Source organism: Pezoporus flaviventris, unplaced genomic scaffold (assembly GCF_033815535.1).
Source record: "Pezoporus flaviventris isolate CSIRO_AGI_PZ_B2104156 unplaced genomic scaffold, CSIRO_AGI_Pfla_v1 ptg000025l, whole genome shotgun sequence".
NCBI lineage: Eukaryota > Metazoa > Chordata > Aves > Psittaciformes > Psittacidae > Pezoporus > Pezoporus flaviventris.
The window spans coordinates 13,315,335-13,331,890 of record NW_026892573.1 but is presented as its reverse complement, the minus strand read 5'-3'; the positions used below and the strand labels follow the sequence as shown (position 1 = coordinate 13,331,890).

Below are 16,556 nucleotides of genomic sequence, written 5' to 3'. Positions count from 1 at the left end.
CTCATGTCATCTTATCATGTTATCCAAACAGTTGAGCTATTACGTTAGCATAAACTCTGTTTTACTATTTCTCAAAAATGAGTAACCAGTCTTGTATTTTATGCACTCTGTTTTAATGCTTTTCCACGCAGATGATCCCGTTTCTCCGTACACAAGCTGGTTATTGAATATTGTTGAAACAAAGCAACCACATCCCCTGCCCATGCCTTACAATGGAGGATGTTGGGCACCACTCGTGGACTATCTCCCAGAAACCATCACACCCCGGGGACCCCTTCATAGGTGAGCAGTTTCACATTCTGACATTTCAGTGAGATGCTTCCTCTTACTGGTTGACCAACATCAATCCAACTGTCCCATCACTCAGAACATCATAACTTCAATTTCTGCTAATTTCCAGTGCTAAAATCAACATGCACTGAAGACTTGCAGTTCTACCAGATTTCTACCAGAAAGACTATTTACGATGTGGGAAATCACTTTCTGATATGAATCAGACTGAAGAAACAACTAGAAAAAAAGGAAAATTTCTCTTTCCCAAGCCTCTGTGGCTGTTATTCATAGCACTTTTTCCCCCTTGATCTTTTATTCTAGCTAGGCTATGCATATTCTGAAATTCCTCTTCTACACAATTTGCACTGACAGTTAGAATGTTCTTTTCAGTAATGCGTACTTACTGGCTTAAAGCTGTAACTGTGGTGCTTCAGCATTAGTCAAATTGAAAAGAAATGCTACAGATTTGGAAATTTAGAGATTGTTTAATTAATTATTAATTAATCTTCAGAAATAGCCATGGTGTTACTGTTTTCCCATCTTCAAGAGGTTTCAAACTGATACTGTGATATTTAATTTCCAGGTGCAATATTGCTGTTATCTTCATGACTGAGATGGTAGTGGATCACAGTGTGAGGGAAGATTGGGCCCTTCATCTCCCTTTATTACTACATGCTCTCTTTTTAGGTAAGACTAACAGAACAAGAAATAAAGTTTAAATGTAATCCTGTCCTTTTAGTTTAGTTTTGCTGAAGCTGTAGAGTTGTGTTTCTTAAAGATTTTTAATTATGATTTCCTAAAAAAAAACCACAAAAAAAAAAACACCCTGAGGCAGTTACAGTCTGTGAATTAACCCCAGAACTTTGAAACTTCTGAGTATTTTCACCAATTTCACCCAAATTTGTGAGGTGGGTAGAAATTTGAAAATGATTGTCTTCCTGAAAGATCTCTAAAAAACCTTTACTTGCCTCCCACCCCTGCAAGAAAGTCCCACGAAACTTCGCCCCTCTACAGTCTGGTTTGTGCTGGGCAGTCAGCACATGCTTTAGACCTGGACTACACACACAAGTGCTGCCTCTTACATTTGAAAAAATACTGTGTAAGAGAGCCAAGATACTGTACTGCAGAGATAGTGAAGGAAGGACACAGACCACTGGAAAGCAAGCTTCATTAATTTCACTGCTATTGGAATACTTTATTGTCACTGCCTTCCCCTATATACCTGAGCATAGAGACACTGTTTTTTCAGCATTTCTGTGCCTGTTCTTGACCATAACACAGTTCAACTGGAGAGTGATACATTCCTTATCCTGCCACTTTACATTATGTAAAGCAAGTGGCCTTATTTGTTAGCACACAAAAGTATCTAGCATTATAAAGCCATTCCGTAACTTGCATGGTTGATAAAGAAAAGTTTTCACAAATAAACCCAGCCTGACACTTGTGAAATAAATGTGTTGGAATACTAGATATTACAGTCCACTTTTCATTCAGTCACCATAGTTACCAGTAAATCTATTCACTGGCACTCTGGAAAGAGTTTGTTGTTCAGTAGACAAAAAGATTAAGTTAGAAGATTACACTGCAGTGGTAGAATATATGTGATATACTTCAGTATACAGTCGAATAAGATACCTTATTCTCCTTTTCTGGTACTTTTTTACCAACTGTTCTGTTTGAAATCTTTTGATGAAATAGGGTGTTGGTTTTTTTTTAAATGCACACTCATTATGCACAAAGAGGTTGGCGAGTTGGCCGTGGTTCTTTTGAAGGAGACTATGGGCAGATAAGTAAGAATCACAGAACCTCCAAATACCTGCCCGTAGGAGCCAAAGACACATTGCTGAGTCTGTGGCAGTATTAGCAGCTTCATTTTTGCAGGCCAGACAAAACCAGCATGATTGGACTGTACTGGAAAACACTTGACTTGAAAGACCTGTTTGCTGCTGCCACTTCGAGTGATGAAGGAGCTACTTTTTAAAGAGTAATATATCCTGAGAAGAGAGGAGCTAAAGAAGAAAATAATTCAATTTTTCAGCACTGAAACTGCCTCTAAACAGAAGAAAGTGTTTTTAAATATCCTGGAAGATGCTGAAAGAGAATTGAAAATTATTACTGCCACTGAGTGCAGTGTATTTCACAAACATCTGTTTCCTTTATATTTGTAATTTGTGAATTATTCAGGTTGTATTAAAATCTTACAAACAGCAGTAATGGTAACCGTATCAGAGTATTTCAGTGCTAGGCTTTCCGATTCTGTTCTGCATCCTAAGCTAGTGGGTAATTTCTCATGCTACTCACTGGTAGCTGCAGTTCAAGAGATTTTTTTCTATCAGTTCTTTTAATAAATCAGTATTTTTCTCTGACTCTTTGGACATGTTGTAAAACTGATGTCTGTGCAAGAAAGCCAGATACTGAGATAAGCAATGTAGTTACAACCACCATCAAGAATTTCTCATCTTTAGAGGGTTTCCAGCCCTGTCGAATTAACACTGTAGTGAGACAATGCATGAAGTTGTATTGCCTCACATTGTTTTGTACCTTCTGTATGGGACCTCAGTCTGGAAACTGAATATATACACACATTTAAGTAAAAATGCTAGCAACTGTGTCTGGAAATACTACATCTTATGTTTGTTTGCACTGTTGCCATGAACTGCCTTGGAATTTTTGCTATTTCTGGAATGTGAATTAGTTTATTATTACTTCATATTCAGTGATTGCTGTAACCTTTTCTTTTAGGTCTTGACCATTACCGCCCTGAGGTCTTTGAACATAGTAAAAAATTACTGCTTCACCTTTTGATTGCATTATCTTGCAATAGCAACTATCAAGCCATTGCATCAGTGCTTCTTCAGACTAGAGAGATGAACGAGACCAAGACTCTGACAGTACAACCAGCATACTTACCTGAATATCTTTATACCGGTAATAAAGCAAAAGAAGAAACTAACATTGCATTATTCTGTGAGGTTTTTGAAATGAGGAAATCAAGGTTAATTTCCTAAAATATCACAGCTTGATAAAGTAGTAAAGTGGCAAACATTAAAGGTGCCATTAATATTAATTCCATGTGAACTCCCCTAGAGGTGCACCCAAATTATTATTAGATAACTTTTCATAATAGTAAAAAAGCCATCTAATGGAAAGCAAAATATATAATGTAGAATTTTAAACATTAATACAGATAATAACTTCCGAACTTCTTCCTCAGGGAGCCAGGACTACTTTAAATGAGGGCAATCACTCCTCAGCCTTCAAAAGAAATGAATAAATAACTCCAACACAGGAAGAATACGCAGCTCAGATTTTCTGTTATTAAGTTAGATTTTACAGTATATACACCCTGCTTTATATCATAGATACACTTCATTTCTGTCATGAGATCTGTTTCCATATTAGGAGCAGTACTTCAGACCTCAGCTGAGATAGGTGTTCTGTTAACTTTTAACAATTTACCTGTTTTTGAGGAGTTGGCTGGTAACAATTTGTAGAAAGCTGCTATTGTCAGGTAATATTACTAAAATCGAGAATAGTGTTGAGATTTGAAGGAATCACAAAACCAATGTAGAGTTATGGAGTCAGGATTAATTGTTTGGGAAACGGTCAGGACCTTTGCAATACAGTTAGAAATGACACTAAATTAGTGGCATTTCTGTGATTCTTTAGGAATGTAACCAGAAGTAATAAATAGTTTAGCTTTATGAAGAATATTACTTGGTAACTGATTATTATGTTTTATGAGCCACAAAAAAAAAAAATAAAGTAGTGAGAAGAAGGAGTAGCTATTTCAGATTAATGAATTAATTTGGCCATTTGAAAGAGAATTGAAAAGAGATTACTGCCACAGAGTGCAGTGTATTTCACAAATATCTGTTTCCTTTGTAATTTATGAATTATTCAGGTTGTGTTAAAATCTTACACAACAATTATGGTTTCATTCTAATAATGTCTGGCAAAATTGCCTCATACATGAATTTCCTGTCTTGAATTGTGTAGATCTCTTTTCCAACACATGTCCATGAATTATTAAATACAGAATAAAATTCTTACAATAAAATTATATTACTGCTTTTCTGCCAAAATGAAATCACTTTTCACTCTTGTGTCTGAACAACAAAATTGGTACCACTGGGCCACTGAAGTCCAAGAAGTTACTAAAACTTTTTATTTGTACTCTTTTTTGAGCAGCTAATATTAAGTGTGAGAGTGTGGGTGAGTAGCCATAGCAAAAAATTCCTAACTGAAAATACTTTGGTTCAGGTTTGTTCCTGAATGTCAGGCAACTAAATTAGGTCTCCTGACCTGCAGTGGACTTTGTCAGCAGGTCTGGGACTCCTGCTCCCAGTGTTACTGCAAGTCCAATTTTTCTGTTGTTGATACAGCCAAGACGACAAGCAGTCTAATCTTAAGAAAACTGGTCTTAGTTTTTAATTTCAGATCTTAAGTTGTGTGGCAAGCTTTTGATCTAGCAGAACTCTTACTCAGATATTTAATCTTAATGCTGAAAATATTTCGTGAGTAGTCCAATGTTTACAGTTACTAAAGGTGTTGAACAGAAGCCTTAAGCATTTGTGTCTTGATCGTCATTACATTTGTAAAATTAGGAGATCATCATTGTCCTAAAACTTTCCACCCTGAAGAGGCTTTTTCCTCATCAGACTAGCCCAGAGAAGTGAGCTGAACTTAGCATGCACTAAGCCAACTTCAAAATTCACTTTACAGAAAGTCGTACTTCTGAATGTAAAATACCCTGCAGCATTTGTTTTTTCAAGTACTGCGGCCCTTGTGCATTAAAAAGAAATAAATCTTGACTTCGATATTTTTAATTTACCATTGGATTCTGCATGTTTAGAACCACAGTACCGTTTTCACTCCCACTGGCATTTGACGCTTGTGTTTTGCACGTGTTCTTCCCCATGTTTCCCAGTAGAAGATTTCTGCTGCTGACACTGAAAAGAGCTGCTTGACAGATACTTTAATCTGCAATGCTGCCTTAACAGTGCATTCCACCTTTATCTCCCCTCTTTTGACTGGCAGGTGGCTTTGACTTTTTGCGGGAATACCAGTCATCTCCGGTGCCAGACTCGGGCTTGAGCTCCAGCTCTACCTCCTCCAGTATCAGTCTGGGAGGCAGCAGTGGAAATCTCCCACAGATTACACAAGAGGTTGAGGACATGGATACTGCTGCTGAAACAGATGAGAAAGCAAATAAATTAATTGAGTTTCTGACAACCAGGTAATGGAGATAAGCAGAGGATATGTTTGTACTCTATACTTTCATGTCTTCTCTACAATTATCTGTAGCAACTGAAAAAACTCAGAGGAAAATGACTGAACTTTTATAGTAATTACAGACTCCCATTCCTCTTTCATTGATACTTATAGAAGTAGATAGATACTTAAAAGAACAACGGTGTCAGGAACAGCAGAAAAAAAAAATTGTCTGATGGAAATAAAATGTTTAATTGACTGACAGTACTATGTTCAACAATGAGCTAATGGAAGACAGTTTTATTATTATAAAACTAGATCTGAAGTGTACAGGACATAGTGAAAGGCCTTGGTGAAAGCAATATTAAGTACTGACTACAGCTACCAGATCATAGGCATGTTAAAAGCCATGGATTTGCTTCTGCTGCTCTCTAAATGATATAAATTATATTTCACAAGACAGGTTTTGTAAAATACAGTGTAGGAATATTTATTTTCTTGTATTTTGCTGATAAAGTTCTGTTCAGTTGCATGCTTTCCAGGCAGTGGTCCTGGAAATATCTAATTGCCTTTGCAGTTTATATTTCTTAACAGCTTGTATTTATTTCAGATAACTCAAAGAAATGTTGCACTTTGTTATGTATTTCCTTAAGGGCATTTGGTCCACTTTGGTGCCATGAAGATATCACACCCAAAAATCAGAACACCAAGAGTGCTGAACAGCTCACTAACTTTCTGCGTCATGTTATATCTGTGTTTAAAGATTCCAAATCAGGTAGTAATTTTTTTTCCTTTCATAACTAAAAAAACATTCCATCAAGGTCACACTGACTGTTTATCCTGTGAGTCGGATCTGCTTATGCAGAAGCACAATGTGTTGTATGTCTTAACAAGGATATATGACATATGAAAGAACTGCTTTAAAAAAATCATGGTACACTGTATTGTGGCTGCATGTTAAATCAAACATTTCTTCAAAGCTGTTGGTAGAAAACCTTTTAATTGATTCTACCAGATAAAAGCTCCTCTGTTTCCTGTTGTTAAAATATATCACAGTTATTAAGCAAATGTACTTTGTTAAATTTTTTCTGGCAATAAAAGTTTAGTTTTAATTTATTACAGTTTTAGAGCTTAGGAAATGTATGGTTTGTATGTTCAAACCCAACACGGTCGCTAATTAAATATCTTCCAAGATCAAAGCAGAATACAGCATTGGTATTTAAGACCTTATCCAAAGCCTTCTGAGGCTAATAGAAAGAATCCTGCTTCAGCTCGGCTTTAGGTTTGGGAGTGTTCAGAAGTTACCATGTTACTGCCAGCAAGAATAGTGGATGGCTTGAAAGTTTGTCCAGGAGCTGTAAAAAGAATGAAATCAGATTAATAATTTCAGGGTTTTGCTGGCAAACGTTTACAGATCCAGAATTTTGGTTTTGCAGTTTATTTTCTTACATTCTGTGTCGAATAAACTTAAACAGTGGGAAGTTCTCTCAAACATTGCTGCCTGTCCATTTTTCACAGGGTTTGCAGGATACATTACAGTGCGTATCCTCCTCACAGACTTGGTTCAGGCTGCTTATGACCCACAGTAAAGTTTGTCATTAACAAAAGAATAATAATTGGCACAATGTTCTTTGCTTAGGTTTTCATTTGGAGCAGCATCTAAGTGAAGTTGCTTTGCAAACGGCTCTTTCAAGCTCTTCAAGACATTACGCGGGTCGCTCTTTCCAGATATTCAGGGCCCTAAAGCAGCCCCTTTCTGCACATGCGTTGTCAGACCTCCTGTCAAGATTGGTAGAAGTTATTGGAGAACATGGAGATGAGATTCAGGTAGGAATGTGCACATAAGCTTCTTAGTACTGTTGATTTAGTGTATACTTAACTTAAAATTACTGTTTTAATAAGGTGTTCTGCAGTCAAGTGAAGCAAAGTAGAATGTGACCTTAGAAAAGGTTACCTCTGAGTTCACTGAATTCATATGTACCTTATCAAAGCCTTTTTCAGGCTGTTACAATCTTATAGCTCTAAAGAGAACAACTATAAATCATCTAGTAAATATCACTCAAAATTAAATCTTCGTGATGACCATTTTTTCCATTTTCACATCATTAGTTTGTGCTTAAGGAGCCCATCATCCTCTCTGCTGATGTAATCTGACAGTGTGAAGTAGACACTACCTCATTTCTAAAATGTTAACATCTGTTGGAATAAAAAAATCCACACCATCCATAGTAGTACGAAACTTACGCTGACTTGATTTGATACAGTCCTCTCTTAGTGAACTATGATGTTCACTTGATTTAGCTAAACAGACAGAAATTTTACAGTCGGGGACTACTTATTGCAAGATTCAAGACTCAATAATGAGAACTACTAGCTCTTAAAAAGGAGTAGACTGACGTCACCTCCATATGTTACTCACATAATGAAACTGCCACAAAATGACAGTAATATGCTGTCACAACTGCTTGTGCAGAATTTAAATTGGTGACCTACAAGTCAGAGGTTCTGTGTGCCATTACCAGTCCCCTGATGAGATATGTGCCCTCCTAGAATGCCCTCATAGATCATTCAGAGGCAGAAAATAAAACACAGTTGTAGTGACATTTTAATGTTCAGGTCAGTGTCATTGAAGTGAATGGTTCTTTTTTCAGGAGAAATTACAGGTTTTCAGTAGGTGCCTATTCCTTTTATGAGCTGAAGATTTTAAAATATTCACTGTTTTGAATGTTTTTGTTTAAATGATTAACCTCATGTATTGATAGGGGTATGTAATGGAGGCACTACTTACTTTGGAAGCGGCTGTGGATAATCTGTCTGAGTGTTTGAAGAACAGTGATCTTTTGACAGTGTTATCACGGTAAGAGCCTGTCCTCCTAACTATCTTTTCTTTCAATGTTTCATGATAATAAATGTGCAATTCTGCAGACTGACAGCCAAAATTGTTTTCAATTCTGCCACTGCCTCATTATGTGCACATTGCCACAAGTTGTTTCACAGCTCTGTGTCTCTTATCCCCATTTTGTTCTTACCTGCCTAGACTGTAAGCTGTCCTGCTCTGGTTTGGTGCAGCACCACAAGAAACTCACTTCAGTCATGTCTGTGAGACTTATGGAAGAAAAAATGACAGGCTGCAGTAGACAGTGTGATGTTTTCCTTTTCCTATTTAAAAATTTATTTGCAGTTTGATAAATGAGAAACAGCATGAGCTGGCTGCAGTGTGGACTTGCAGCCCAGAAAGCCAACCATATCCTGGGCTGCATCAAAAGGAGTGTGACCAGCAGGTCAAAGGAGGTGATCCTGCCCCTCTACTCTGCTCTTGTGAGACCTCACCTGGAGTATTGTGTGCAGTTCTGGTGTCCTCAACATAAAAAGGACATGGAACTGTTGGAACAAGTCCAGAGGAGGGCCACGAGGATGATCAGGGGACTGGAGCACCTCCTGTATGAAGACAGGCTGAGAAAGCTGGGGCTGTTCAGCCTAGAGAGGAGAAGGCTGCGTGGAGACCTCATAGCAGCCTTCCAGTATCTGAAGGGGGCCTATAAGGATGCTGGGGAGGGACTCTTAATTAGGGACTGTAGTGACAGGACAAGTGGTAATGGGTTAAAACTTAAACAGGGGAAGTTTAGATTGGATATAAGGAGGAAGTTCTTTACTGTGAGGGTAGTGAGGCACTGGAATGGGTTGCCAAAGGGAAGTTGTGAATGCTCCATCCCTGGCGGTGTTCAAGACGAGGTTGGACAGAGCCTTCGGTGACATGGTTTAGTGTGAGGTGTCCCTGCCCATGGCAGGGGGTTGGAACTTGATGATCTTAAGGTCCTTTTGAACCTTAACTATTCTGTGATTCTATGAATATGTACAGGTTTCAAGCTGTGCATTCACACATTGCAATGTATGTTATATATTTTGGTTTCAGTTCATCTTCACCAGATTTAACATCAAGCACCAAACTTACTGCAAACCGGAAGAGCACGGGACAGCTGAATGTAAATCCTGCTAGTGGTAACACAGCCACTGCTGAGCGAAGCAGACACCAGAGGAGCTTCTCTGTACCCAAAAAGTTTGGAGATGTGGACAAGTCCTCGGACCCCCCACGCAGTGCCACACTAGACAGAATTCAAGCATGCACCCAACAAGGCCTGTCCTCTAAAACAAGAAGTTCATCTTCTCTAAAGGACAGTCTCACTGACCCATCCCATATTAACAATCCAACCAACCTCCTGGCCACCATCTTCTGGGTTGCTGTGGCCTTAATGGAATCAGATTTTGAGTTTGAATATCTAATGGCATTGCGGTTACTGAATAAACTTCTGGCTCACTTGCCATTAGATAAAGCTGAAAACCGGGAGAAATTGGAGAAGCTACAAGGACAGCTGAAGTGGGCAGACTTCTCAGGGCTTCAGCAGCTACTCCTGAAAGGATTCACCTCCCTTACTACCACTGATCTCACACTGCAGCTCTTTAGTTTGCTGACACCAGTGTCTCGAATATCCATGGTGGATTCCTCTCAAGCTATAGGTAAAACCAGTATACTTTCCTCTGTTTCAGTTTCCATTGCTTTGACATTTGATGACAGACCTCATTAGGCTATCTGAACAAAACCAGAAATGATGCTTTTTTGTTGTCTTCTAGTATAACATGCTGTACTTTTGCTTTGAGCTGAGTGGGCTTCTTGGAGATTTCATAACAATATAGGGTGTTTCTGAAAAGCCAGTCTATTGCACAACAAGGTTTTGGAGGAATGCAGTAATGTATTATTTAAGATTTCATTTCTAGGGCTTAGCAGTGGACAGTTTGAGTGCTGACAAAGTAAACATGTAAGGAGATGCTGTCATATGTTCTAGTTTATGGCCAGTTTATCCATTTAATTATTTTCAGAATATTTCAAATGACTTAAATTAGTGTTTCGTGGGATTTTCCCTAGAAATATAAATATTAAAAACTCTTGTGCACTTTTTAGATTAACTATAATAGCACGTTAGTGAGTGAGGAGAGAGGCCTGGGCTATAGGGAGATAAGGTAACATTTTGAAAATCCCAATTATGTAGACCTTATTAACCCAGTTTTGACTACTTCTTAATTATTTTTCTTGAAGAGATTTTCTGTATTGTTCCAGATTTTTACTCTTCTGTTTCAGTCAGAAACACAGATATTAAGACAACTGTGTAGGCTTCACAATTAAGTCATAACAAGTTTAGATTCAGACTAAGGGAATGAATGCCATGAATGGTCTGCCCATCTCTAACTGTGTGGTGCCTGTATTCCAGACTTTGATTGGATAATTCACACATGGGCTGTGATGGTACCATCTGCAGGTATCTTTTCTTTTCCCTGAGTATAGAGGAAGCCTAGGGAAATTATGCTCCTAACTTAGACAACTTGTTTAATAGCATAGAACGAGAGGGAATGAATGTTTAGAAAGTCATTTTCATAGATTAGATTCTTTCTTTTCAGAAACCAAATTGTGTCTGAATCTGTCTCTTGGCTTCTGAGCTCTAAGCTCCTACTTGAACTAGAGCAGCTTTAGTTATGGCCCCCAGTTACAGTTGCTGCCTGTATTTCATCAGCTTTAAGCTATGAGCTGTTACAGAAAAGCTGAATCCCAGCTCCAGGCAAAGCCCTTATACTAATGACAGCAGCTGGCACTTGGTTCAGGAGCCACCTCCTAGCTTCAAAACCACCAATTTGAGTAGTCTCATTCTACCAGTTACAGCAGAATTTTGATTCATTATTATTATTAACTTGAACAGTATAAAACAACAAAAGCTGTGCCTGGTAGCCTGACCAAAGCAGTTCGTTTATCAATATTCGCTGAATTACTTTTTGTGTTTTAGCATCAGTAAAAGAAATGCCACCAGTTAAGACTGTCAGTAAGACAGTTAAGTGGAAAAGATAAACATACTAACAGGAATAAATTATATACTTTTGTGAGATATTTTATATTGTAAATACCTCTTTTTGTGGTAATATTTGTACAAATAGGTTCATGCTTCCTAACAGTACTGTTGCCTAAATGATGTACTGGATTTTCAAACTAAGGCCCCTTTAAGACAAATGTGGCATGGCCAGTGGCATGATCAACTGGACGGTATTTGTGGATTTATGGCTAATGTAGTATTGAAACAGTGACTTCCCACAAAACAACAACTTAAAGATCACTGTGACTCTTGCTGTCCAAATACACATTTTGTTCTGTATTTTTCTTCTAGGATTTCCACTGAATGTTTTGTGTCTTCTGCCCCATTTAATTCAGCATTTTGACAACCCAAACCAGTTTTGTAAAGATATAGCTGAAAGGATTGCTCAGGTATCAAAGTTACTTACTGTTTTGTACATCCTCAAACCCATAAATGCAGTTGCCTGGTTCTTAATGTGTTTTGACATTTATATTCAATTAGGTTTGTTTGGAAGAGAAGAACCCCAAGCTATCAAATCTTGCACATGTCATGACCCTTTATAAAACACACAGCTATACAAGGGACTGTGCTACCTGGGTAAATGTGGTTTGCCGTTATCTTCATGAAGCATTTGCTGATATTACTTTGAGTATGGTTACATATTTGGCTGAGGTAAGTTTTCAAAAACTCTACTGGTTAACTCTTCTGTTGCACAACAACCCACAGATCTGAAATCTGCCTGCAGATAACTGGGGCTCTCTTTAACTGTTATTTATATTATAATTAAGACTAAAAAGCAGAAATTACCAGAAAGAAAGGGAATTATGTAAGAAATTATTGAACACTAAAACAAAAGGCAGCAAAGGTCTTCCAGGGTGATACATCTTAAAGCAGCTTCACTCACCAGCTGGTCAGATTTTTCACTGTGAAGCAGAGAGAAACTGGACAACTTTTATTTAGATCCCACTGAGCAAAATAAGGGATAGACTAATTCCAAAAGGGATTTAGCAGCATAAATAAGATATCATCTGCTACTTAAGGATCTGATTCTTGGTAAAAATTTGTATGCATTCTTCTAAAGCTGAATGGGATCGTCTTGCTGCCCAGGTTTTCACCTGTGCTCATCACTTAATCCTAACATTTCTCATGTGTGGAGTATACAGCTGATGCAGTGTTGTTACTGAGGATCCAAGGCTCAGTTCTGCTCTTTAGCTTAATGCCACTTCTGCTTCCTGTGTCAGGTCAGTATCAGGACACCATTTTCTTGGTAGTTACTGGGTTTATTCTTTCACTTCCCTGCTGTAGTGAGATGCCTTCAGTCTCCCCTCTCATCCAGGGAGAAGACAGTTCTGTGTTCATAGACTCATGGAATCACAGAATCATTAAGGTTGGAATAGACCTTTAAGATCATCAAGTCCACCTAGCACTGCCATGTCCACCACAAAACCATGTCCCTATGCACCACATCTCCATGTCTTTTAGATACCTCCAGGGACAGTGACTCCATCACTTACCTGGGCAGCCTGTTCCAATGCTTGACAACCCTTTTGGTGAAGAAATTTTTCCTGATATCCAACTTAAACATCCCCTACTGCAACTTACGGCCATTTCCTCCCACCCTATCACTTGCTACTTTGGAAAAGAGACCAACACCCACGTCACTAGTAAATTCATTTCTTTAGAATGCTTCTTTAGAGCAGCATTGGAGTTTGGAGCAGATTCGTTCTCCCCTCTGCCAAGGGTCTACAAAAACTCTGCAGGCATCTCTGATACTGGCTATCCACATATATTCAAGAGCCTGAGAAGCCAGTTTGTGCTCCCACAGTCAGTTAAGACTTAGAGCAAAATTGGCCCTGCTTCCTCAAGCTGCAATTCCTTACCTTGTTTGCACATGGAGACTCTAAGTAAACAGTCATATCAGATCTTAACTGATGGTGAAAGCCATGACTCCTGTAGGAGGCTGAAACAGGACCTTGAGTTTTTTCAGTCTGTTTTCAAACTCAGAGACTGAAGAACTGTTAGCTCGTCAAACATGACCCTGAATCCTCCAGTGTCAAGTGACTCCTTCACTGCAGAAACTTGTACTCCTAATAAATGAATGCTGTAAAGAACAAGGTTTAAACTCTTCCTCCTTTGCTATTCCAGTATTAGGAAAGTGTTTCCCTTCAGTGGTCTACCTAGAGTTACTAGTGTTTCAGCACCTCCAGAAAGACCATTGCATGTAATCTTGCTCCCTTCAAAACGGGTTTAGACATGCATCTGGAGACTCTTTCTTTGCACTTCCCCCATGTATAGATCAGTACCATGCTACTATATTAACATCAAGTCAGGCAGTGTTTTACTGTAATTAAGGCACATTCTTCACATAGCACCCTCATAGAAGGATGACAGAGTAGTAAGCACTACTTCCTTTCTCTGTATTTACATTGAGTGCAGCTCTGTTGAGTCATGTCTGGGGAATATTTGTATGGGCATAGAGTAGCTGCCAGTCTGGAGGAGGAGCAAGAGACAAGAAACCACCTTGTTCGTCCAGCTGTGGCCATGAAAAAGATTTTTCCAGTATTCAGAATGTCTCCCCTTTTCTTCTTAGTTACTCCCCAGACTAGGATGAATAATGTGCTCCTGCCTCCTATAAATCAGCTGTGGGATACACTGTCAATAGTTAAACCCAAATGGGTTAACAGCTCCACTGGGCAATCTGCAGTTGAACGCTGTAGCCATTGGTTACAGAGCTTGGGCTTTAACAATCCTGGCTAAATCCCTAGTGCTTGGGCCTGAGGGAAATTGTGAGACATGCGGTGCTTAAGAATGACAAAGGAAATTTGTGTTGCAACAATGACCCCTCCAAACACACAGGTATACCTTCAGAAGGGGACTTTCTACCACAAGACTATGAGAACAAATGCTTTGGCAGAAAGTAAATCTTCAGTTATTGTCAGTCAAAGAAAAATTTGTGTGTAACTTATTTGATGGCATGTAATTGCTTGTCAGCTAGGGGTATGATCCTTGCATTTCAACTGTGTTCTTATCCAAACCTTACAGTGACAAGCTGTGCTCCTTACTCAGTTTTACATATTCAACTCCATCATGAAAAATTATATTTTCTTCTGGAAAAATACTTGTGAATCTCAGTCTCTAGATGAGGAAAAATCACTGCTTAATAGTGCAGTAGAACTTTGACCCTCCACTACCAAAATCAGCATGCAAACACATTACAGTTTGTGTTAGATTTTTTGCATATGAATTTTTAAAAATCAACCTTGTACCATGAGAGCGCAAGCATTCTAGTAGCATATCTGAATTGACATGGGTCACATGTTTAGCTCATGATTCATTTAGCCCAGGGTCATGCTTGGACATAAATAGCTAATGCTATTAACACAGCAGAAGGGACAAAAACAGTGCATAGTAATGTGCTCATGGTAGATGTTTCCTCCTCCTTCCTGTTAGATAGAGGATTGCTCATGATAGAAGCATGACCATTCATAACCTGTTCAAAACCAAGGAATCACTAGAGATTAACACATCTGTATTGCTAGAGGAAGCATGTCCTGGGTCAGGCATTGTTCCACTTAGACCTCCTCTATCAGACATGGCTTATGATATACCTTCTTTATCTCTCCACCTAGTCCCAAGTTAGTTGCTGCTTCAGTAAGGGGACAAATGTTTCTAATGGAGTGTGGATCCATAAACCCAGATAAGACCCAGATAGTTACCACACACTAGCAAGAAAGGAATCCACAATTCTTCAAAGCAGCTTACATGGACTAGAGCCATTAAAAAAAAAAAAAGGAAAAGAAATACTGAGAACAGTTGTGGCTTCTTCTTAGAAATACAGTGAAAACTCTTTGTCCTGGAACTCACTGATCCAAATGATGTGTTACCACAACTCCATCCTGCTGCTATTTTTGTTACTTCTGGCATCAAAAGGATTCTTACTGTACTAAATGCATTTTAAGTTGCTGTTCTTTTTTAAACTGAAATACCCTTTCTTGCTACAAAGTCATGATGTATTTAAGTACACACTTGGACTATCAACCACCACATATACTCATCTGAACAGGTGAAAATTGGCACAGTCCACAAATGTTTAGAGTTTAAGGGCCAAGAGCTATTTAAGTCAAAGGATTCTGTTAAAAACAAATGTATACAAACTGGAATGGAATTAGAAACTCTCAGAGATAAAGTTCCTAGAACAGATTTCTAACCAGCAGTAGAGACAGAATTCCCATTTCCCAAGAATTCCTTTTCATATCACAAAAGGAATTCTCTGATGCAGTAGCCTCTTTCAGAGAACAAAAAAGTTTCTTTCATTCAGATGACTTCTTCCAACCCTTTATTCCTACACTGAAATGGTATTGCAGCTGATGTGCTGGATCACAGAAACTAATTGCAAGGAAGGAATCAAACCTTCCCTTGCAAGATCCTAATGGAATGCCAATAAAGACTATAACTTTGTTTGAAGAAGAATTGCAAAGTACATTTTATATCTCAGTAAAGGTGTCCATGGACTGAAAGAGGTTACCACTGTAGTGCCTTTAATTTAAAAATTCTTGCTGTCTTTTTGTAGAGGAATAGATGAAGTGTGGCGAGTTCTATCTTTTGTGCTGTTAATGGAATTTGCCTACTTTGTTTTATGACTCACTAGTTATTACTCACTTTTACTGATGAAATAAGTCAGAAGATTTTTAGTGGAGTGAGATAGGTGTGTGTCCTACCTGATCATTTCATTTTGGCTTGCATGAAACGTTCTCATTCAATAAAAAGAGAAGCCTTGTCATTCAGACCAGAGAGAGCATGTAAAGAATTACTAGGCTCCACTTGGTTTAACAGCTGAAGTTTTGCTCTGATGGAAGACATGAGGCAGCGTAGAGTAATTGTTTCTTAGACCCTAGTATCTCTAGTAACCAGTGTTAGAGGAACTTTTTTGTCAGCCTGAATAGAAGGATAGGGTCTAGACTTGAGCCTCTAGTAACCTTTAGCAATAATATTTGATTGCCTCTGAAATTTGTGGGGTAGGACAGTACCTGTCACCAGTGAAAGAATGTGCTACCTTTCAGGAAATTTTCAGTGGAGGTATTTCACACACATATACAAACATAGCATGGCTGTCTGGACACCTCCTGAGTTACTGTCATGTATATATATGAGCAGAGTTGTATTTCCAAGGTTCAT

The 16,556-nt window shown here is 38.5% G+C and overlaps 1 protein-coding gene across 10 annotated transcripts in view; it reads left to right on the top strand.

Moving 5' to 3' along the window:
• The window catches only part of FRY (FRY microtubule binding protein), a 230,202-nt gene that overhangs the window by 177,545 nt on the left and 36,101 nt on the right, over positions 1-16,556 (top strand). For all 10 annotated transcript variants that reach the window (XM_061457548.1, XM_061457549.1, XM_061457547.1 and 7 more), the window contains 10 exons: positions 132-282; positions 857-960; positions 3,016-3,201; positions 5,314-5,512; positions 6,141-6,262; positions 7,127-7,314; positions 8,250-8,344; positions 9,401-10,002; positions 11,694-11,791; positions 11,883-12,053. In XM_061457548.1, the coding sequence (XP_061313532.1) occupies positions 132-282; positions 857-960; positions 3,016-3,201; positions 5,314-5,512; positions 6,141-6,262; positions 7,127-7,314; positions 8,250-8,344; positions 9,401-10,002; positions 11,694-11,791; positions 11,883-12,053 (1,916 nt within the window). The remainder of the gene's footprint in view (positions 1-131; positions 283-856; positions 961-3,015; positions 3,202-5,313; positions 5,513-6,140; positions 6,263-7,126; positions 7,315-8,249; positions 8,345-9,400; positions 10,003-11,693; positions 11,792-11,882; positions 12,054-16,556) is intronic.